The 24,975-nt window shown below is 38.1% G+C and overlaps 1 protein-coding gene and 1 long non-coding RNA gene across 11 annotated transcripts in view; one reads left to right on the plus strand and one right to left on the minus strand.

Annotated features, from left to right (window-relative positions):
• MYPN (myopalladin) overlaps nucleotides 1-24,975 on the plus strand; it is a 91,353-nt gene that overhangs the window by 49,231 nt on the left and 17,147 nt on the right. For all 8 annotated transcript variants that reach the window (XR_012510275.1, XR_012510276.1, XR_012510277.1 and 5 more), the window contains 8 exons: nucleotides 2,871-3,012; nucleotides 3,890-3,913; nucleotides 6,542-6,658; nucleotides 7,238-7,607; nucleotides 13,855-14,445; nucleotides 14,808-14,946; nucleotides 22,880-23,101; nucleotides 24,326-24,475. Coding sequence is in view for 3 of the 8 variants with exons in the window: in XM_045514245.2 (XP_045370201.2) it covers nucleotides 2,871-3,012; nucleotides 3,890-3,913; nucleotides 6,542-6,658; nucleotides 7,238-7,607; nucleotides 13,855-14,445; nucleotides 14,808-14,946; nucleotides 22,880-23,101; nucleotides 24,326-24,475 (1,755 nt within the window). In the remaining 5 variants the exon portion in view is untranslated. The remainder of the gene's footprint in view (nucleotides 1-2,870; nucleotides 3,013-3,889; nucleotides 3,914-6,541; nucleotides 6,659-7,237; nucleotides 7,608-13,854; nucleotides 14,446-14,807; nucleotides 14,947-22,879; nucleotides 23,102-24,325; nucleotides 24,476-24,975) is intronic.
• LOC123615875 (uncharacterized) overlaps nucleotides 1-24,975 on the minus strand; it is a 48,479-nt gene that overhangs the window by 15,472 nt on the left and 8,032 nt on the right. The window lies entirely within an intron of this gene.

The raw sequence follows: 24,975 nt of genomic DNA on the forward strand, positions 1-24,975 counted from the left end.
GAACCTTGTTGCTGACATCTTTTAACCAATAAGGGAGATAGATGCCTTTTCTCAAGGATGTCCCTGCATTATATTTGTGGGTATAGACCTACTAAACAAGAACTGTGTTATTCCAACTCACACAGCACCTGGCATAGTACTTTGTACAAGGCAGGCACATAGTAATATTTATTCTGTGGTGAATAACTTCTGTTTTAGCTAAGAAGGAATTATTAACTTTAATTGCTTTGTGGCTTCAGGGTGTCTTTAGGAGGAATAGAGGGGGAAAATATCCAATATCAAATGGCCAGGGAAGACATGCTTCTCAAGACTCTGTGTTGTCAAGTCACCCTACAAAGAATATCTTCCCGGGTGATCAGTATGGTGATGACCATGACAAGAAAGATTTGCACTTGGGATACTGTTTACCTCAGGAGGTTGTAGATTTTAGTTTTAGTAATTTTAGTTCAGATCCATAATTCCTAGTTAAGACTAACTTAATCTTTGCTAGCTGGGGAATGTTTCATGTCTTATTCATCTTCAAGAAAGTCTAGATGAGCATGATCAAGTCTGTATATAATGTGCCATTAGTAACAGCCTAAGACATACTGCTATGTTGACTATGGCCCCATCTATACCATGTGCATATGGTGTAACTGATTTGGACCTGACGTGGGCCAGTTTCTTCTCATGAGACTTTTGTAGGAAAGCACAGTTTTCAGCAACAACAACTATCATTGTTCTTCAAACTATAACTTTCAGCAAGCTTTTCTAAGTGGCTTGTACGATGACTCTTGGCAACTCCTTTACTGAGTATTGATGATATCTCGCACTGGAATGCTTCCATCTCATGTCACAGACAATTAGCAGGCATATTCTATAACTGTAGTATCTCAGGTATCTTGGCTGGACTCTCAAATACAACACAGGTCTCAGCCTTCAATGTCAAGCGAATAATTACAACCAACTAATGTTAATCTCAACTGTGAGTAACATATTCTCTCAAGAGGTCCTTTTGCAAGCAGGACCTTGGTGTAAGACTGAGAATTGGCGCATATATCTGAACTGCAAGCCATGTCAGAATGTATAGATTGACCTCATTCCCCTTATACCCATTTTAAAAATGTACCCATTAAAAAAATAAATATTTCATTTATTCAATCCCTTTGGCCACCACCACTTTTTTTTTTTTAAGTTTGCTTTGGTTTTCTAATTTGTTTGCCTCAAGAAGGAATAAAACTCCATTATGTATGAATCCCAGGGAGGTGTCTGACTGCCATTAAAGTTTTCAATAGGCCCCCAAACTGCCACTTTAGCAAAGAATTTGCTCAGATGTCAGGGTGGAGGGCATATTCACCAGTTTGCTGGGAACACCCAAGAGTCACTGATATTCCCTGCTTACTGAGAACATTCCATTCTTGTTACTGAAAGCTATTGTTTTGGGATAGACAAAGAATAAACAGGTTTTTAATCAAACAGTTTCTTATTACTTCAGAAACCACTCTGTGCAAGTCCCATTCTGAATTACTTCAGCAAAAAATTTGGGAATGCAAAAAAAAAAAAAAAAAAAAAAAAAAAAAAGGATAAAACATTAACTTTGAACCATAGCGCCCCCTGGCTGTCACAATATCAACTTACACACCCTTCTGAGGTAAAAGTCTACCATAACTAAAGCCATGTGGTTATCCCCACCCCTGTATTCCTCAGACAAATGCCATAAACATGATAGGGCCATGCACAAAATACTGTAAATTGTTAAGACAAGAACTGTAAACAAGCACAAGATACATCTGTAAGAGTGAATGACAAAAGCAAAAAAACTATTGGCTTTCCCCTTCTCTGAAGCAAGAGCCAATATTTCCTAAATGTAGATCCCCAAACTGTAATAACACAAAGCCATGCAGGCTTGTTGCTAACAGTACTTATAAAGGAAGTTAATCATAACCTTTCCATGTTTATAATCTTTGGGCCAAAATAAAAAACAAAAATAAGCCTACACACATGCGAAAAGAGCATCTCATAATCAATTGAACTACCAACTACACAAATCAATGTGACTGACTTTAAGCTCACAAATCATGATGAGTGAAAGAAAAATGTGAGTTCCATTCTCTCATAGAGTCTATTATAGAACATACTGATATCTTACAATGGAAAGTGGTTTTTGTAAACTTTTGCGTGTGTGTGGAAGTGTGGAAGAGCATTTAACAATGCCTTCACAAAATTACAACATATTTTACCAGGACTTAAGACTTCACATGTGACTATGATTTTACAGAGACTGTCATTGTTTATCTCTCTCAACAGACCACTGAGGCTATACTGTAAAGAACACATAAGGAAAACAAAACAGCAAAATAAAAGTCAATTCCAGGACTACAGAATAGAGATAAGGCAAAGCCAAGAAAACAGTCAGTTACTTGGGCCACAGAGATGTTCCACCTTATGGAACACTCTTGTATGGAAAAAATAAATTACTCTTATGCTGAAAACACCTACTAGAATACTCACTGCAGATTTTTTAAATTGTTATTATTTCTGAAAACCAAATTCCACTTGGGAATCTTCTTAAATGAAGCAGAATTACTTTACCAAAAATTAGTATTTTTGAAACCTCAAAATGTTTTGGGCTAGTATTCAATAAATTTGTCTGGCACTGCAGCAGAGAAGAAAAGGAAGAAGACAGCGAGGAAAAAATTTCATATGGGCTCAGATAATTCTGTCTTCAAAAATAGATTCAATACATCCATAGAACTGAAGCTGCTGGAAATGGAAAAGATTTGGAGAAAATCCAAATATGGAGACAATGGTATCTTTTTCTAAAACTCAGCACTGGAAGTGGATTCCAACAATGTATACTTTTGGTTCTAACAATATTCTTCTCATTACAGATGTTACAGAATTTATCAGCCTCTGAGGGTCAGCTGGTTGTCTTTGAATGCAGAGTAAAAGGAGCTCCATCTCCTAAAGTTGAGTGGTATAGAGAAGGGACCTTGATAGAAGATTCCCCAGATTTTAGAATTTTACAGAAAAGTAAGTTGATGCTTTCAGATTATTTTCCTGATAATTAATTTTTATAAATTTATTTATTACACATTTATTTATTTTTATAACTTAACAACTGAAGTTGAAATTTATTTGCTTTTTTGTTAATTTGTTTCTGCCTATCACAAAATAGTAGTACTTGGATTGGTATGAAATATGAACCAATACTTATCAGGTCTAATAGCAGATCAGCAACAATAATATATTCCAAATACCATTCAAGCTGAGAAAAAAAATAGTTCTATCAGTGTAGAAGATTATAACTAAGTTTAACAACTACTTTCTGAGTGCCTGCAATTCCATAAACATTCACTGAGCACCTGTTTTCAGTCCCGTGAGGGCACTTTCAAGAATGCCAAAGAATTTTAAGATAAAGAACCTGCACCTGAGGAACCTGTCATCTATTCCTAGGACTCAATATTAGAAAACTTAGAGCAAGAGGTATATTCCGCATTATATTAGGATGTGAGAGCCTAGAGCCAAGAAGGATCTCTCAGTCTTCACAAACTTTTTTTCCAAGTAGGCTGGATGGGTACAATAAAAATAAGTCATTCCTGAGTTCCAGCTAATTCAGTAACTTTTCCTCACCTAAGGTTTATGTATCTCAAGTGGAATCCTGGTGTGTCCCAAGGTACAGCCACCTCCTTTAGTCAACAGCGCTCTTGCTGCCCTTCTGTGACAACTATCCTGTTCCTGTCATAGTCACTGGTTCTTCAGTCATTTTACTTAACTTTTACAGATTAGCCTTGTCAAATCACTCATGAGTAAGCAAGAAACTATGAAACTCTACAGGAAGCTTCTGATGAAAATATCACCTCTCAGTAAAATAAATGCTCAGAATCTTTTAATTCTTTTTTTCTTTTAGAACCTCGGTCCATGGCAGAGCCAGGTAAAGATCATTTAAATTTAATTTCATTTGTATGTTAGCAGTGATTTGAAATATGTAATAAAACATATCAAAATTACACTGGTGTCAAGAAAGAGAAAAATTAAGTTTTGAAACGAAGATCCAAACCAACTCAAGCTATTACTGTAGGAGAAGGAAATGAGGGAAACATGTACAAATCTGAAATATATATTCAATATCTAATATGAGTGCAGGTAGTTCTGGGTTGTAGAGGAATATTTCATAGGGATATTTTCCCTCTTTCCTTGGCCCCTACTCATGACCTCCTTAAACTGGGCAGAGCAATTTCCATGATGCTAGATCAATTCCAATTCCACAGCCTGTGTCTCAAAACTTATGCATCAGATTTTTAAAATTCACATAATTAATAAAATGTCCATGATGTTATTAGATTTGGTGGGGAGGATACTAAGATGACATGGAAGTGATGGTAGGTGAAGCAAAGCTCTTACTTCTAGAAAATTCAGGTCACTCACAAACCACAGGATAAACACCTGAATTGCCTTTCTGTCATCACCCTGAAGAATCAGGTTGTATTTGTGCCCGTGGGTAAGAATGATGGTTTGGAATTTCACTATTATAATTCTTTCTTTTGAAAACTGAATGGAAAGGCATTCCAGATGTAGACATGAAACATCTATGTTACACAGCCCCACGTCAGGCCCTTGGGGATACAGTAAAGACCAGAGCAGTCTTACTCTAGCACTGCTTGTACTGGAGAAGCGTTTTTCCCATTGAAAATATTTCAGGCTTTTGCTACTTTCAACCAGAGCCGGCTTCTTCACTAGGCAGTCTCATACACAAAATAATTTCAGAAATAATTAAGAAATAATAATTTCAAAAGGGGCCCCGGCCCAAAACAAGCTCAAGCTTTATGATCTGAAATTTTAAATCCAGAGAGTTCTTCCTTCTGCCTATGATGTAAATACCCTTTGGAGACAGAATACTTTATCTTATCAGGCAGGTGTAGTGTAGTGTGAATGAACTGATCAGATCATTTTCTGACAGCAGACTGGTGAAAGATGTGCAAATGTTTGGGAAGAGGAACAGAGAGAAGGAAGCTTGGGCCAAGGGCTCAGAAAAAGGATAGAGGGGTACCAAAACCAAACTCTCCATCATTTAGGATTCTTTGGGAAGCAAATAAAGAAAATCTAACCAAAAGTGGCTTAAGCTCTAAGAAAAAATGTCTTTTGTCACATAGCAAGAGATGCTCTAAGAAATGGCAGTCTTGAGTTTGGTTAATTTAGCATCTCAGAGATCACCCCAGGGCCAACCTTCCCCCCCACCCCCACCCAATTCTGCCATCTTCAGAGTATCCTCTTAGGCTGGTTCTACTCATATAACCAAGACAGCTGCCAGAGTTTTGGGTATTACATGCAAATGACAATGTCCAGAGGCAAAAATAGGGATTAACACTCTTTTTTAATTCCCTTTAAAAAGTAAGGAAGACTTTCCCAAAAACTCTCCAGGAAACTTTCCCTAATATCTCATTGACCAGAATTGCACATCACATGCCACCACCGAGCAAAAATAGAGGTAGCATGACCAACCACGATTCACCACCTGAGGCTGGGAGAGGTCAGCTTGCCTTGGAGCTCATGACCACTCCATGCAGAGTGGACAAAGCCAGGATTCTATTAAGAAGGAGGGAGGTGGATGCAAATTTATTGAGCATGTACTCAACACTGTCTGCCATGGCCTCCTGTCCAGTTTTCCTAGAAGTTATCCAGCGAATTCAATTTAGTTATCATAAAACACCAGGATGCCAAGTTTCTCCTAAGAAACTATGCTTTTATTAATTTTGTTTTTAATGTCAGGTATACTGAGTGATAGATGGAGGTTTACCCTACTGTCTTATACCTCTCTTCATTAGCTGTTGAGGAATATCTAACTACAATAATTTTAGGCTAGAATCATATGATTCTATCTGGGGAGTCACCTTTGTAGTGATTCAAAGGGGCTCATGCTATGTACCGGAGTGATCCATAAGAATTACCATAGTGTTACAAAAGAAAAAATGCATTTCACTCCTTTTTCACCCAGAATTTTAAGTTGCTCTTGCTCCGCCAATTACAATTAGCAAAGCAAAATATTTATTGTCCAGTTTTAAAGTATGGCCTTCATTTAAAATTACCTCACTGCTAAAGTTCCCCATAGATATCAGTCACCAAAAAAAGATTTAAAAAGTTCCCCATGGAAATACTAAGAGATCTGAGTTTTAAAACTGTTTTATTAACCCCTTTTTATTTTACACAGACCTCCTTTTGCTTTAAATCCTAACTTATTTTTGTGATTTTTAAGCTCACTGTTTCTTGTTTCTATTTTTGTCATCTGTACTGATGACATAAAAAACAAATAATCTGCAAATCCGTAATATATAACATTATCATTAAATCCTCTTGTTGATTGTCTGCATGGAGTTGTTTTACATCCTTTGGCTCATTTAGTCTGCTAATCAGTCAATTCAATCAAATAATTATTTGGACTAATTATTCTCAAACAGTTAATACCATCAGCTTCTTAGATTGATTTTATAGAATCACCATCTAATATCAGAAAATTCCACTTCCAGAATTAAGTCATTAACCATTCTGTTTTATTGGAATTTAGAAGAGATTTGTACTTTGGTCATTGCGGAGGTATTTGCAGAAGATTCTGGGTGCTTCACATGTACTGCAAGCAACAAATATGGCACCGTGTCAAGCATTGCACAGCTCGATGTAAGAGGTAAGGGCTCTTTAAATGCCAGAACAGTTTAGACTATGACTTTGAATATGAGTATGGAGAGTTTATATTATCCTTCTTTACTGCTTTTCATATGAAGCTAGCTTGGCTCTCCTAAAATTCTTTTAATTATTGAGGACAGCATTCTTGAACAGAATCCAATCTTCAATTTCTTTTTTAAAAAAAATTTTAATTTACATATAATTGATTTACAATGTGTTAGTTTCTGGTGTACAGCACCATGATTCAGTTTTTTATATATTCTTTTTCAATTTTTAATTTCTTATCACATTTATCACCACCACCTTAGTTATCCTGCTGTTTATTGTACTCCTTAAGAAAACATCTCCTTGGTCTTATATAAGCTTTTAATATTCTTTCCAAAATGGTCTTGGATTTTTTTTAGGTTTTTTTCCTGTATCCTTACCATCTTTTAATGTCCCCAGATTGTGTTTTCTGTTTTTGAGAAGCATTTCCCATGAGCACACTCACCTGGGTTGGATACATGCCCCAACTCAGGGTTGCAAACATCTGTCTTGTTGAGTAAAGTTAACAGCTTAGGTCCTGGTATTGTCCTTTCAGGAAATGAAGACCTCAGAAATAATGGATCTCTTCACTCAGCCAACTCCACCACCAACCTAGCTATTACTGAGCAACAGCCAACCCCACCGAACCCAGAGCCTCCTTCTATGGAACCCCCTAAACCCAAACTGGAAGGGGTTCTGGTAAACCACAACGAGCCCCGGTCCAGCTCAAGGATTGGGCTCCGTGTGCACTTCAATCTGCCTGAAGATGACAAAGGAAGTGAAGCATCCTCTGAGGGTGGAATGGTGACCACCAACCAGACCAGGCCTGATTCTTTCCTGGAGAGATTCAATGGACAGTCAGCAAAAATCCCTGAGCCTTCCTCACCCATCAAAGAGCCACCTCCAGTTCTGGCCAAACCCAAACTGTAAGTAAAAATTGGAAGGGATAACCAAGAGTGCCTGTGACCTTCTCTGAGTCTGCCCTTCTTAAAAATGATGGAGCTGAAAAGGGAACTATAAAATGAGAAAATACACCTTAAATGCTTTGCAGATCACACATCCTTACATCAGTGTAAGTGCACTACGAATACCATCCTTACTATTCATAATCTACCTCCAAGAAATGTTTACACCTAAACTAGCTCAAAGAGATGTTTGTCTAACATTACAGGGCTCCAGGTAAAGCACTTCTACACTCTTCTTATAAAGCCCTTTCTTGTGTCTAATGAGCTTTACAGTCTGTAATTTTATCTTTCTGTTTCCCAGCTTCAACTTAAGTTTTGTAGTCATTATGGGAAAGATACTTAGCATTTTTTAGACAGTTCTTTGCTACGGCTAGATATGCTGCAGTAACCACAGTCGGTTGCATATAAATAGAATGGGATGAAAGAAGAAGGCAAAATATTAGCCTCACCTCAGGAGCCTGATGCAGTTGTCACCCTAATCCTCTGAAGAGTCATGTCGCCATATTTAATGTTCATCCACAGTAAAGCAAGCACAGAACATGATACTACTATTATGTTCTGTCTAATTCACACATCAAAGTGATAAAAATTACATGCATAATTACATAAACATTTAAATATCAACAATAAAATCTATGTTACTGGCATTCCCATCATGTGCTTCTCAGTGCTGACTATAAGATGTTTACTGGAAGCCATTCATGTTTAGTATTATATTTTCCTCACTACTACATAAGGCAAGATTCTGGGCAGAAAATCAAAATGCTACAAAACATGCAAGTCACATCCAGAATACTTCTGTCCCCTTAAAGTTCTGCCAGTCACAGGAAACAGGAATCTACTTAAAGTAAAAATAAAGGAAGAGGTTATTGTAGGGATATAAGGAGGAATGGAAAATGAAATATAGCCAGGCCCTGCACAGAGAAGGAGGGCTAGGGGGTTGGGAGCTAGAACCACATACATGGTCAATCTCGCCTCTGTCCACTGCTCATGCTCCATCTTGAGCACCTCCTTGCTTCCTCTTTGCATGTCCACTCCACTCTTCTTTCTTTGAAGACTCATCAGTTCATATCTGGCCCATCATGGCATGTCCTGTCACAATACGTGTCAGGTTCCACTGCTAACTAAATCAGTTCCCAACACCAATTAACCCAGCCTCGTCAGGTACGGAGGATTTATGTTTGGTGGGAAAAGAGTCAAATGGGTCAAATCAGAAATGTGTATGAAGGCAGTTCTCAGAGAAGGGAGTTGTGAAAACAGGTAACCTCAAATAATCAATTGCCTCCTCTGTAGGGCCTCCTCTTACCCAGGGGCTGTTTAGGGGCTAGTAGGTATGTCAGTTAGGATTAGGTTTAACTTCATATTGCAGACAGCACTAATGTGGATTAAACACGTGAGGGTTTATTTTTCTCTCAAATAATGGGCAGTCTGGGGCCATGATGATGGCTCCAAAGTCATCAAGTACCCAGTCTATCTTCTGCTCTGCCATCTTTAGCACTGGCTTCTGCTCCACCATCTTTAGCACTGGCTTCTGCTCCAGGTCCCCTCATGGTCCAAGACAGCTGATGGTGCCTAGTTATCACGTTTGTATTTCAAGCAGCAGAAAGGGCAAAGGGGTAGAAGCCCTGATATTTTTCTCCTTTACAGGAGCCTTCTTAGTACATACCCAAAATCTTCTTCTATTTCATTGGCCAGGACTTAGTCACATGCTATACTAACTACAAAGGAGGCTGGGAAATGTAGTCTTCAGCTGCATATGTTGCCTCCATGAATAAAATCGAGTTCCCTTACAAAGGGAAGAATTAAGTAGTCAGCCAGCAGTATCTACCAATGAACATAAAAATTCTTTCTACTAAATTATGTAGTGACACCCTCTAAAAATCCAGTCCTCAGCACTATATGAGTCTTTTTTTTTTAACATTTTTTGCCTTTCTTAAATTTTTACTTAATTAGGTGAATATAGGTTTGTGTTAGCAGAGGTATGAATATGCAAGTATATGCTCCCCTCACCACACACACACATCCTTTGTGAATCCACATGCCTACTACCTTTTCTTACTGGTTTTAACCTTACTCGTTTTCACCTTTTAGGTTTTGCATTAAAATATACTGACTCTCTCAATAGTCTTGTCAAGGATACAGTTTTCTGCTTGTTCCTTTAACTTACCACTCATACGAAAAATAGATAAAATTCTTACAGATTTTAAAATTGCAACAGAAAGGGAAGCTGTCATTTTTAAACACTGTGCCATCAAAAAAATAATTGAGACTTCGAAATTTTCAACTTGAGTATTAAGCTTCCCAGAGAAGTGATTCTTCATCCTGGCTACACTCTAGAATAAAATGTGGAGATTTTACTGAAAAATATTTATGCCTTCCATCCCAACTGAACCAGAATCTCTCCACAGATTATTTTAATGTGCAGCCAGGTTGGAAACCACTGGTGTAAAGTTGGAGAAATTGAGTTACAAGCCTTTATCGCTCCACCCGGCCCCATACACACACTCCTCCACAGCCAGGGTGAAAAACAGAATTAACATTTAAAAAGAGGAAAGTATCAGACAAAAACCAGAATGTACTGGGAAAGCCTATGCTTTGGGGACAAGTGTTTAGAGCAGTGCTTCTCAGTCCTGGATGCACAAAAGAATCACCTAGAGCCTTGCTATTCAAAGCACTGGCATCACCTTGGAGGTTGATGGATCTGCTCTACTCCAGAGTACTGAATCAGAATCTCAGTGGGCTGGGCGGAGGGCAGAAATCTATGTTTTAACAAGCCCTCCAGAGGGTTCTGCGGCTCACTAAAGTTTAAGAATGACCTACATTTAAAAAGATAATAATAAGTATGCCTGGATCCTTTCTCAGGCCAATTGGCTCTCTGGCCAGCGGTACTTAAATGGGTGAGGTTTTTTGTCTCAAGCCCGCTGGGTGATCTAATGTGTAGCCAGCATGGTAATCACTGCAAAAAACACAACTGAAAGCTGATTGTAGAAACATATTTACCCAGAATTAGTTACTTTAATTCATGATGCGCTGGCAAATGTTTTAAACTACAGGCACAGGTGGGGAAGCCCTGATTTGTAGCATTTGCGAATTTCCTCCCACCATGGCTGACTTCAAACTACTAAAAAAAAAAAAAAAAAAAAAAAAAAAGGCCATTGAACTGGGAATTGGGATGAGGTGTGCATAATCTGCTCTCTAGAGCCATCGAGAGCTGGCTCCAGCACACATTGCCCCAAACTGTTGTTGCCAAAACTGCTTTCAACAGTACTTGATACAGAATCCCAAATTGTCCTGCTGTGTTTGTCATTAAGCTTTAACATTTTACCTTGACCATTTAACATCACTAAGAAATTCTCCTGTATTCCAGAAACCACAACAAGAAACATCCTTAAAATTCTGAAACTCTAATTTTCATTCTTTCAAATCTCAAAATTGATATTTGTAGTTCAGAAACTGAAAAATGTAACAGCCACCATTTATTGATCACATGTATGATTTAGGTGATTTATCTATCAATTCTCACAATGTTAAGAGATATTACTTATTCCTATTTTACTGATGAAGAAATTGGGGTCAGAAAAATCTAAAAACCACCCAAAACCACAAATAATACGATTGGCAGGATTAGGACCTAAATCTGTCTGTCTGCAAAGCCCATATTCTTGAGCCTCGTGCTTAAGCTAAGTTGTGGCAAAAGAGAAGATATTTTCAGGTAACCTGATAGAGCTGATAATCTATAGAAAGAAAGCTTGGGTGTAAACCTGATTTCAGAAATCCTCACAGCAACAAGAAATGAGCAGCTAAGTTTATAGCATTTTACAACAGGCTGTTATTTTGAATGAGAGATGTTACTCAGGGTTTTATATGCTTTGTAATTAATCTTGCCTTCCTTTATTCTTTCACTGCACTTTGTACCTTCATTATTAAATAGTAAGTTTCACATGTTATCTGTAAATAACCACCGGTTATTTGTATTACATGTGTGTATAGTAAGATAGTTGAGCCCTGAATAGCTCATACTAACCCAGACATGTTTGTATCTCCTATACTACTTAGCAAGGTAAACACACAGAAGACTCAATAAAAGTTCACTGAATACTGGAATTGACACCTTATCCTGATGTAATGAATAAGCAAGCTGAAACAGCTGTTTTAAATCCCTTCTTAAACAAGATACACTTTAATAAAAAAAAAATTGTTTAACTGTCAAACAACGAGACATTATTCTCAAACGAATTCTTCCAGAATCTTAGGTAATCAAAACAAGTTGATGCTATACCTCATAAATCACTATGTTTAAGGTTTGTAACCCTCTACAATCCAATATACAGTATTGAATGATAAGGGCTAAGATGTCTTACTTGAAGTTAAAAGCCAGTTCTTAGTTTGCATTCAATGGGAACTAAAGGAAAACAGGACTCAATCAATACCAAGTGACCTCCTGGCCCCTTTTTTTCATCCTTATCTTTTTAAGAGTACTTAGCTTTCTTATATTACTTTCTTTACTTCCATAACCACAATAAAATACTTTTGCAATATTATCAGATTAAAATCTACTCAAACTACAATACAAACATGTCCTAAAAACCACATAGCATTGTTTTTATGCTACAGCAATCACAGAACGTGATCTACTAAATATGAGATCCATTAAAAACTTAAAGGTTTTGTATTTTCATGCCATTGAGAAAGTTAACACCTGCAGGAACAATGTTAATTAGATATGTTTTTCTAAGGGTAATCTAACAAAGGTATTTCTGCTTCTCTTGAATGCTGACCTTTTCATCTATGATGAAATGAAAGGGTTTAATTAATTTTTAATTATATTACTTTATTCTCTCAGTTTAAATACTTACTTCTAAAAAGAAGAAAGTTACTGTGTCAAGTAGCTAATAACCTCTAAATTCTCAGTTTAACTCAAGAGTTTTCAAAGCTGAACAAACGACTGCACATTATGTAGCATTTGACAGCAGTAATGAAAGTGGATATGGGCCTCTATTTTGTGAAGTTACTTTTCCATATTTTGTGTATCATAAATGTTAATGGAAGGAAGGAAAAAGGTCTTAAACTCCAAGAATTAAGAAAAATCAAGGTTTGAAGAAGCTTCTGGCTCAACTTTATTGCTGCTGGTGTTGATGTTCCTGATGACTGTGAAAACATAAAACTTTTCATTTTTAATAGATCTCATGTTCAGCAGATCACCTTCTATTTTTTCAAAGGACATGAAACCACGGTGGCCTTGAAGCACTGTGGTCTCACTTGTGGATCTTCCTAGGATTATTTATCCAAAAACAGTTTCTCCTACACAGCCAAGTTCGACAGCCCCGACAACTTTATGTACACATAACTTTTAGACATTTTCATTTTCTATTTTCTTTCTTAAAAAATAATTACCTGTTTTGTTAAGAAAAGTAAATAGACTGTGGGACTTAAGGCAAATCATATAATGCTTCTGTGACTCAGGTTTCTTGAAACAGAGAAAATGCTCCCAGTTTGATCTTTTTTAGGCACAAGAAAAGTCGAAGGCTATGTTTACAATTAGAGTTTCCATACAATCTATCATTCAAACCATGACATTTTCGAGAGTGAAAGACTATTAATAACTATGCCAGGAAAACAGGCAAAAGGCAGGACTGTCTAGAATGAATCGGGACACATGGTCACCTTATCTATAAAGCTTTGTTGTCAGAAGAGAATGAGAAACACCGAGACATATCCAGCTGTTTTTTTAAAGTTTGCTCTAAAATGAGGCAGAGTGAAGAATATAGCACATTCTTGGAGAACTCAGCCCCCTTCAGTAACTCACATCAGTATGTAGCTCAGTGCCTTCTGTCCCAAAGCATATACTATCTGCTCATCTCGGAACTCTGAGCACTTCCAACAAGAGGACCATAGTTTCTATTTCTTTTTTCTAACTTATAAACATTATAAAATGGGGCTGCTACATTGCACAACTCCTGGGTCACAACACCTAGAACATGCCTCTTGGCATTGTGTACCATGGTGGCCTTTCCCTTCTTCCTGGCAATCAAACAGATTTAGAAAGGACAGACAACTCCCAAGGGACTGGCCGGCTGATTTCTGGAAACTCTGGTTTTGTGTTCTTAATCAGCATTTAGTTATAAACAGACTGTCTCTACATTTTCTGAAGGGTGAGGTGATGGTGATGAATTTCTCTTCTCTCTCCCTACTCTTGTTCCGTGCGCAGTGACTCCAGCCAGCTACAACAGCTTCACCACCAAGTCTTACTGGAACAACAGCAGCTGCACAACCCATCTCCTTCATCTCCTAAGGAGTTTCCTTTCAACATGAGTGTTTTGAACTCAACTGCTGCCCCAGCAGTGGCAATGTCTAGCAAGCAAGTGAAGGCCCCTTCATCACAGACATTCAGCTTGGCCCGGCCAAAGCATTTCTTCCCCTCCACGAGTACCACTGCAGCAACTGTGTCCCCTTCCAGCTCGCCAGTGTTCACCCTGAGCAACACTCCTCAAGCCATGCAGAGGACAATGAGCAAAGAAAGTCTCTTAATTTCTCATCCCTCTGCACAAACCAAATCTCTAGGAGGGGTTTCCATCCAAAATGAGCCACCCCCTCCAGGTCCCATAGAGCCAGCACAACCACCACTCACATTTTCCATCTCCAGCGGAAACCAGTTTCAGCCCCGCTGTGTGTCTCCAACTCCTGTCTCTCCCACCGGCCGGATTCAGAACCCAGTGGCTTTCCTCAGCTCCGTTCTGCCTTCTCTCCCTGCCATCCCACCCACCAATGCCATGGGGCTGCCGAGAAGTGCACCATCTGTGTAAGTGTCACTGAGATCTTCTTGATGTAAAAGATGCCATTTATGAAGGGACATAGGCATAGAATAGCTTGGTCGGGGACAGGACTCTCATTTAGTGCATTCCTAGAAAATCCTCTCTGTAATACAAAATAAATACTGAACACCTTAGGATAAAAGGGCATGATTCAATAGTTTAATTATTGAAAACACCTCTACAAACACAGATTCTCTGTGCAGTGCTCCATCTTTGCACAGAAGATGCCTTCCATAAATGACTGATGATGCCTGGTGTCTGGTTGCCATTACACCCACTTTGATATCTAGGCCTCTGTACACTGGCCCGTGCTTTTCATGAGTAAGACAAGTGTGAATTTATTTTACAGGCCATCCCAGGGACTAATGAAGAAAAATACAAAGTCTTCCCAACCAGTAAATGATGATTACATTCGTGAAACTAAGAATGCAGTGATTCTAGATTTGGGGAAAAAGATGAATTTCAGCGATGTCAGATCAAACCAGCAGGTAAGGTTGTTGGGTTCAGAGGTTTACTGGAATTTCATTGTAAGGAATATAATTTTGCTTAATTCCATCCTCGGATGCCCAGGCCATCTGACCTCAGTGAAGCTGAAACTGCAGCCTTGGAAGGCAGAGTACAGACTGACCATGGGTCATGTAGGAAACTCGTCCACATGGATCCACAGTTCCTGATTAGCCCAGCAGTTAATTCAGCTTACTTGTTTACATGTGTTTACCTAGAATAGAGTATGTGAAAGGAGAGAGACTAAATAGTCTGTTTTCCATTCCAGCAATCCTCAGCTCAGTACTGGCAAACACCATCACATCTTTGAGCTATTTCAGTATCTGAGACTTGAGGTGATCTAGACTTCAAGGAACTCTGGGTTTCCAAGCTGGCCTTTATCTGACTTCTTCAATCTAGTGTGCCTGGGGGTTTGCTCACCTCTCAATCCTTACATTAGGTTGAAGCATGTGAAACAGCCATTAGGCAATACCCTGTGATTCAACCTGTACAATGCCTTGCTTTCTAGTTAAGTGTTTACACTGAAGGAGAAAAAGGAAAGCCATAAGCATCACATAAAAGAATGACAGACTGAGTATTTGAGTCATTTATTTTTGCTTTTCATAAGGTGGTTATTTTTTAAATGCAGATTTATATTTTACTAATCTAACTCTTGATTTATTTCCCAAGGTGGAACTGATAAAATATATTTTGAAATATAACATGAAATTTTAGTGAAAACTATATGCCAGGTATTGTGGATTTTGTGACATAAGTGATCCCTGGAAGCAAGGGTCCAGACTTCCCTGATCATTTGCTGTTTTCCTTCATGTTTCTGTCTCTTAATTCCAGTGGAGTCATTGATATACAGTATTGATATACAGATATATGTTGGACAATTTTTACTGAGTGGATTCTTTTGAATATGATGTTTAAAACCTTTTTAAAACTGATTTTAAGTTACTGACTTGAAGCAGGATATTTAAGCTTGCCATAATCAAGTATACTTTTCAGATATTATTTCATCAAATTACATATATTTCTGGGAGGCAAATACCCAGGCAACTACTCTTCTAGCGAAACTCAGGTACAGCTGGCAAACTGTCAGTGGTGGAACCAGATCTAGAGCCCAGGTCTCCAGGACACTTCCACATTTTCCCTGAAACTCTGCAGCCTTTTTCAGTTTTACGACAGTTACCTCCAAGCCCCATAAATGTTGCTCTGACTAGCACAGATTTATTTTCCTATAATACTGTCATCACAGTTGTGGTTGTTAATCCTTCTAAGTGTCACTGAAATCACAGCTGTATTCAGCCTATGTCCTTAACAACTCAGACAGGGAGCAATTAGAACCCTGTAAAAATGATACCAGGTCAGTACATAAGATGTTTGATTTTACTTTTATGCTTACCCTGTAAATAGATTCATGCTAATCCACTGATCAGCTCAGGGGAAAGTAGGGCTTTTCTCTTAATTACTGGAAGTGTAAGTACATATAAACATGAGCTTCCATGAGTGGAGTGCCATGAACCCAGTAGAAGTCTTTATTAAACCTCCATCGTGAATTAACTTCAGGGCTAAGAGTAGGAACTTGGAGTCTCAAAAAGCATCTCAGTCCTCTCCATCTGAGTATCTCTGACACTTGGCAGTGTTCTTTTGACAATTATCATTCTGGGAGTTACTATGGTATGTTAAAGACAGAATTGATCTTAGACAGCATTCTATGCCATGGATAATCAAAGCCAAGCTACATAAATGCAATTCAGGAAACTAAGGAGCAGGCTGGGATGGAATGCTTGCATTAGGTTGGCAGATGTTGACTCTGAGGAAGTTTTGAGAAAGAAATGATGACCACATTATAATACTGTTTTGTCCATTGCTGCCTTGGGAAATGACCATGAAGAAGTCATGAAGAACTGCCTAGATGTATTGTGGCCTGTGGGTGAAGTTATAGAAGAAAATTTGCTTAGAAAAAGTGGGAAAACTTGTGTATTGACAGCTGGCTATATCTGCATTCTGGGGACACAGGAATCAAAGTAATCTGTTTCCTCACTCCCATATTAGCCTACGTATATGAAGGGGAAGCAAATGATTACTTCTGAAGAGTATGCATTTGTTTTGTTTTATTTTGCTTTGTCAACTTTTAGGTCCAGAAAGCTGGACTCTCTTGTCCCCAATTTAGTCCCAAGCAAATGAAGAGTAGGAACCATCCTAGAACATCTGTGTGGTTTAGCATTACCATACTATGCTGAGCATGAAAGTAAATCAAAGACCCTTGAACAATGAATATTACTGACTACAAACAATTCCCTCCCCAGAACTCAAACTTCTAAATTAATATTTTACTGGGTAGACTGCCCTAGGAGAACATTGCTAAGATTATGTTAGAGAATGTTTTGCCTTAAATGACTATTTTAGAAATGTATTTTCTTTGATATATATTTCTACCATTTTGTATTTGTTATATTTATATAGTGTTTAAGCTCTAATTCATTTTATATAACATTTCTAATTAGCAACTAACATTTGCTTATTGACTCAGAACTTTGTGTCATTCTTTCAGATGTTCGTATTTATTTTAAATGTTTAGCTTTCCAAACAGACAATGATTTCTAGACTTAAGGCTGCATCATTTCTTATCTTGAGGGGTATCATTCACCACCAATGGATCTTCATTGAACATCAATTGGTTTAGGTTATCAAGGTGAATCTGAGAGGTCAAAGGAGTCTAGGATCAAACAAAATGTAATAGAGCCTTTATAACCAATGATTCTAATTCACGTATGACTTAGCATGACATTTTGCACCCAGTAAATAGCTGGTAACTGTTAATGTCTAAATAAACACACACATATCTTTAAAGAAAAGAATTATATTTTCAAGTGGTATATTCTTCTGAAATAATTTTTTTAGCTTTTTGTTTTCTTTCACGAACAACTGAAATTCTATGCAATTCATTTTCAAGTAAGGTCTTTAACTTAAGCCTGAAAAGGATGGATCAAATGTCATTGATTTGCTTGCCATACTGGCCAGATTTACACAGAAAAATATTCTCTACTTTGAGCACAGACACCACCTACAAGTCACTGACAAAGAAATTCCTGCTTTCACTCACATGGGGACAAGGCAAGGGAAAATGGAGAACACAGCACAAATCCAGTCCTGGAAATTCAAAGTGCACAGACACCAACAGTGGACCAGTAGTACAACCTTTGTGCAGAACAGTGCAGAGAGCACCTTTAAATTTAACTTAAACATACTGCTTGTGTTTTGCAAATTTCCTTACAAAATCTGAATCCCATCAATCATAACTTGGAATGATAATCTTGATTTATGTGTAATAGGGGTAGTTATCCTTGGGATAACTCAACTCTTAGTTGCAAAACACTACAAACAACAACAACACATTAATTCCTGCTTTGGGGATGGTGTGCATCTTTGTTAACATCTCAGATGTAAAGATTCAGTGCTTTAGAAACAGGCCACATGCTCCTACCACACAGTTTTCATGGTTTCCTTGTTCCTGAGGTTCAGCTTCGCAAACATTTTCTGAAATCTTTCACGGAAACTCCTTGACCTACAGTATTCTTATTTTGTCGCTCATCTGCAATTTATACATCATATAACTGGTACATTAAACAATTATGTCTAAAAAGTAATCTTTTCTCCCTTTATCCCTTTAAATTTATCCAATGGGCCTTATTCTTCTCCTGTGCCTGGCAGTCTCAAATGTGAGGTAATCTCAAAACATTTTGACCACTTTTGGTTCGTATAAGGGTCTACGTTTACTTTGTTGCAAAATAAAATCTTGATCCATTAATACAAAACTTCTAGCCCTTGTAGTAACCAACACCCCAATCCTTATTCAAAAATAAGACACACACACACAAACACCCCCATTCACACCCTGTACCCACACCTCAGGGATGGCTGCAAATGGGAAACCTAAAGTCAGGAAGGAAGTATGGCCCAGCTTCTCTCTTTTTCACTTCCTCCTCCCCTACTTCACTAACTGCTGCTCCTTACTCCCTCCTTTCCCAGCCAGAGGGACAAAAACTGCCCCCCCCCCACTGGCTTTGTCTCATATGTGGCCCATGTGTGCATGACAGGAACCATCACAGGTCCTCTTCCGACCTGACACATGCAGGAATGCAGGCTACTCAAGCAGCCTTCAGTGTGTCCACCAACAAAACCCACCCTGCTCCTCACTCTAGATTTCTTAGGTGGGAATCAAATACCAACCCACTGGAGGAACACAGTAAGCTCTACAAATGGGTCTATTTAATCTCCCTGAATAGACTGGAGGTGAAAGGCAGGTTCTCTGGGGCTAGAGGAGGAGGTAGGAGACTCACAGATATTAATGGCTCTCTCCAAAGTCACCTAACTAGATCTTCTCCTCTAAATCATCTAATCTGTTCTTAAGCATGTGCTTTGAAATTTCTGGAGGACACTTTGTCTCCCAACTCACTTGTCTTCTGATATCTAGCTCATCTTGGTAGAAACTTCCAGTTAAGATCTGGTTACAACTGTATCCTCAGTATGTAGTTACAAACAGTATATTTTAAATAACTCATTGAGTATCCTGTTTTCATCACCTCCCAATCTGTAGTATAGGTAAAACAATATATAACCGATAAGTGTACATTTGTAGCAAAATGAAATATACATATTTTCATCATATTGCTTCCACAGTTCCTTTGGTGAAGTCAATTCAAACATTTATGAATACCCTAAAATCAGGCCCCAACTTGGTAAAATCAAGTTCCTAAAATTAGTTGTTTGGAATACATGGAGACAACGTTTTATTTATATTCTTTGGTAAGCACTTAAAAGCCTTACATAGCACTCATTTGTTCCTGAAGTATAAATATAAGCCTAACTTACCACCATGTATAATAATACTTTTTCTGAAAAATTAGTTCATACTTCCAATATACAATTTCAGAATTTCATCTCCCCCCTATAAGAACTCTGCCAATGTAATTAGCCAGGAATTTGCCAGCCCTTGCTGGTCATGCAGTAGGAGAAGCTGAAGAAAAGGTGCCTTAGCTTGGAACAAGGACTCCACTAAAACAGTGGCTAGAAGAGGCATGGAATGGACTGGAATTTGGGGACTTAAATGAAAAAGGTGAGAAGTCATAGAAAGCTAAGACTTCCTACCACCCTCACAAAAAGCCTGGAGTGTCCTGAACTCTAGGATCTGTGTGTGAGGTTTGCAAACTACGTGAATTGTTCTTTCTAACTGTAACTTTAAAAATAATAAAGCTATTTAGCGCCTACCTCACATAGTAAAGGAATGAAATGACTCATTGGTTTTACTCCTAAGTGTCCAAAAGATAAACAAATTTGTTAAAACGAAAAATAATATCCATTTAGGAGCATGAATGCAATTCAATAAAGAAGACAAATATATTCCTTATGTGATTTTTTACTGTCAAGACTAGGAAACAGTTCAAATTTGTGCGACTATTTAACATATTTATGGAAAATACAGTCATTGTATAGCATTAGGCTGAATCACCTGAAATTGCTGGTATTCCACCATTTTTACCCTCAAAAATGGCAATTTCATATAGTTCAACCTAATAGGTAGATAGTTGGAAGCTTTAAGTATTAACTTTTTTAAAACTCCTATAATGTAGAAAATAGTCTTAATATTTTCAAAACTAAATTAGGTTTCCAATTAGTGGAAGTGAACAATCTTTTACTTCAATTAGTTTGAATTATCTGATTAAAAACTAATAAGCTTCACTGGGGAGTAATCATATTTTCTACCCCAAAAGAGATGTTGGTTTATTTTGTTTGCCCAATCTGAGATGAGGCTGAGAGGGGAGATTTTAAATCGGTTCCAAGAAATTGAATCCAAAAAAATCTGGTTTCTGTGTTTCCTAAATTCCAGTTCTATACAAATTTAAGTGATAATATGTATAAGACAATAACTAGAGGATATGAGTAATATGATTTAGTAGCTTGTTAACATTTAAGTCCTGAACTCAATTATTATGCCTATGACTAGGGGCAGAAGCAAATCAGCCACGTGCTTCCAAATTCCATTTCAGGTGCATGTTAGTACTATCTCCATGGAGCCTACCTAAATTATAAAATTATGGTTAACTAGAGTCACAAGTTTAACTAATGGTCTCACCTTCACCCCAAAGCACATAGCTCCAGATTCCTCAAAGATGTAGCAGTGCTGGAACAAGTGATTGCCCCCAAGTCATTCATGTATTCTTTCATCCTTCAAATACTTATTGAGCACCTCCCATGAGACAGGTGCTCACTATTCCATGCACTGTAGATATAGTTGGAAGCAAGACAAATAAGATCTCTGCTCTTTTGATGCTAACATTCTAAGGCTTAGAGATATTCAATTATTCAATCAAAAAACAAGCAAACAAGAAAAGTACTAGATAGCAACCAGTGCTCTGTAGAGAATTAGACTGGGGAGCTACTCTAGATGAAGTGGCCTGGGAAGACTGCCGTGGGGAGGTGACATTTAAGCTTAAGAGAATAGGGCAGGAGGGGGAGTCAGAGGAATCCAGGATAAGTTCTAGATTTAGGTTAACTTAGTGTATTCAAAGTATGGTCTGAGACCTGCAAATTGTCATCTCTCCACATTGAGATAAGTACGTACAGAAATTGAAAGTAACCATTAAGACATTTCTATAGCATCTGACGGTGAAATTTTATGTCTATTGAATTTAGTAATTCTGCATGCCTTTTCTACTCATTTTTCTATCAATTCATTTTTATTTTATTTTACAAGAGTACAGGTTGGAAAACCTATTTTTAAAACCTGGTTTTCACCATAGGTAGTGTGAGAAATACTGGCTTAAGCACTTAACCAAGTGGATGAATAGTGGTGCCATTTCCTGAGATGAGGAAGAGCAGGGTAGGAGCAACTCCTCTGGGGGACAGAAATCAAGTGCATGCTGCTTGGACCATGCTAAGTTTGAGATGCCCATTAGATACCCAAGCCATGATGTAGATTAAGTTGTTTGTCATATGACTCTCGCGATGTCGAGCAGATCACTGGGTATATGAGTTGCAGGGAGAAATCAGGCTTAGAGACATGGATTTGGAGTCATCAGCATACAGAAAGTATCTGAAACTGTGAGATCAGATGATATCACCTAGAGCAGAGGAGCTAGCAAAGGAGACTGATAAGGATCAACTAGAGGAAGAGATCGAGAACCAGTATGGTGTCATGGAAACTAACAGAAGATAATGTTTCAAAAGGAGAAAGTAGCCACCTGTATCTAATGCTGCCTGAGAGGTCAGGTAAGGTAAGAACAGACAAGTGACAACTGGATTTGGCAAATCAGGAGACCCTGATTGTAGCAATCTCAGTGGAACAGTGAGAACACAAGCCTAACCAGAGTACACTAACAAGAGAATAGGCAACAAGGAAATGAGGCCATAACAATAGAAAGTTATTTCAAACAGTTTTGTTATGAGGGCAGCAGAGATACAGTGAAGTCACACATGGAGTCAAGGGAGATTTATTTAAGACAAGTTTTCCTCAAGTACGCAGATGGGAATGTCCAGTAGAGACAGGAAGTTGGTGATACAAGCATGTATCAGAATGCAGTTCAAAATAACTCTGCCAAAATACCACATAGGCAGTTCTACATTATTAGTAGCTATGGAAATTACATTCCGTTTTCATTCCATTCCCTACAAGATTGTCCTGGGGCTCCACGCGGAAGGTGAGGAATCAGGATTCACTAGGACAGTTTGGGATTATAGTACAGACACTGAAATCTCCTTTAGTGCTCCATGGTGAGGAAATGGAAATGAAACATGCCTGGTTTATTGAGGTTCCATCATGTAAATCTAACATTTGAATCTTAAAAAGTCTCATCCTCAAATTATACTGATGAACACATTCTTCCTCATCCATAGAAACTGAAACTGAAACATTTACCATTTTAACAGGAGTACAAAATTTCAAGCTTTGAGCAGAGGCTGATGAATGAAATAGAGTTTCGCTTGGAACGTACCCCTGTTGATGAATCAGACGATGAAATCCAACATGACGAGATCCCCACGGGCAAGTGTATTGCTCCCATCTTTGACAAAAGACTCAAGCACTTCCGGGTTACAGAAGGCTCTCCAGTCACATTCACCTGCAAAATTGTTGGGATACCTGTTCCAAAGGTAGGGGAAGATGACCAGCCAGTCAGCCAATCAACAGTGCAGAACTATAAAGAGCGCCTTCAAGAAAGTCTTATCAAAAAAAAAAAAGAGAGAAAGAAAGTAAGAATGTCTTATCAGACCTCTATGAAGTATCCACAGAGGGAATGAAAAACAATACCAAAAAACTAATTAAGCCCAGATAATTTGACTAAAAAGAGACAATCAGGAATAGGATCATGAAATAGTCAGGCAAGAAATAAATCAGACTACTTATGGGTAAGTTGACATTTTTATAAAAGTTTAAAATAAGTTTCTTAGTCATATCTTCTGTTTCGGGCTGTTGATTCTCTCAATCATCAAACTCACCAAACTGACATTTTTCTTCATATTTAACATTTACTGAATATCTACAGCACGCCTGTTGTACCAAGTCAGCTATATTTGTATCATTACTATCAGGTTGGTAAATGCCAAAAATGTCATATCGTTACCACTGGCTGCTGAAAAATCTTATGAGTCACCAGATTTTTTGGCAGTCAGCTGAGAGAAGGATTTACACCGGGTTTGTCTGCAGCAGGGAATCGCTCCACTCTTGTTTCACAGACATTAATGTGCTGTTAGCATGTATGATTAGGTAACCAGGAAATGTAGAGAAGGGCAGCTGCAACCAGTACTTTATCCCCCATCTTTGAGAGATCTCCTTGATACACACAGAAGTTAACATGAAAACTATGTATACTTAAATTTTAATCAGATGAGAAATTTATTAGCAAATGAATCTTGGCCTCGTTCTACTTGGTATAATAAACCATACTCTCCTTTCAAGTAAGGTGAGCTATTCTAGGCCCTGAGATCTGGGACTGCAGGAGACTTGAGCTTGTAAAAAAGGATAATGGGGAAAGTTCCAGACTCCTGGTTTTCATTAGTTTGCCTCTGAAAACACATCTGGTCCTTAGCGTGGCTTTTTAAGAAATTAAAAAGTACAGTAAAACTAGTCAAAAGCCTTATCTCAATCCTAAATTATATATCATTTTTTTACCTAAAAATTCTGTGTGTACTAGTAAGGAGCATATCACGCTGTCATTTATCATATGTTTTATAATTTTTTTCTAAGTGTTTTAGAAGGGATGGGTTCCTTGTTGTAGAGATGGCAATCCACCATTGCCTCTTCCTATTCTTCACATCTTTATACTCTAAAGATGTACAGAACGGTGTTAAATTCTCCTTGATTATTTTTCATCACAGGTTTACTGGTTCAAAGATGGAAAGCAGATTTCAAAGAGAAATGAGCGCTGCAAAATGAGGCGAGAAGGAGATGGGACATGTTCTCTGCACATTGACGCCACAACCAGTGATGATGATGGCAACTACACCATCATGGCTGCCAACCCCCAGGTGGAGATCAGGGCTCTGCGCTACACTGCACTCTGAGGAAGGAGCGGTTGATGTCATTGTGAATAAACCTTGAGAAGTGCGAGTTACTAAGGATAGCTGGGGAAAGTGAATGAGAAGCACTAAAATTGTGTGTAACTAGAGCACAGTATCACAACTTACAAGACCAGTCAGCTGCTGATGGGTCACTCAACCCTTCAGCCTTAGTCAGAGAACATCCGTAGTGTCTATACACTAAGTAAACGCCCCAGACCTATGAGACTAAATCTTGTGTTTATCAATTTACTGACTCTCTCAAAGAGCCTATAAATCATTCTGTCAAAGAATGATGTGTCATTTTCTGTTCTTTAAAGAATAAAATACTTCATAAAGACTTGTGACTACCCCCACTCACAAATTTTTATCAAAGCTGGAAAGCCATCATCTTTCGCTTTCCTTTTCTGAAGAGATGAAGACTTAAAATTCCCATTAAAGATATGACAGGATAAATGCCTTCAACTGCT

The sequence above is a fragment of the Camelus bactrianus genome, chromosome 11, assembly GCF_048773025.1.
Source record: "Camelus bactrianus isolate YW-2024 breed Bactrian camel chromosome 11, ASM4877302v1, whole genome shotgun sequence".
NCBI lineage: Eukaryota > Metazoa > Chordata > Mammalia > Artiodactyla > Camelidae > Camelus > Camelus bactrianus.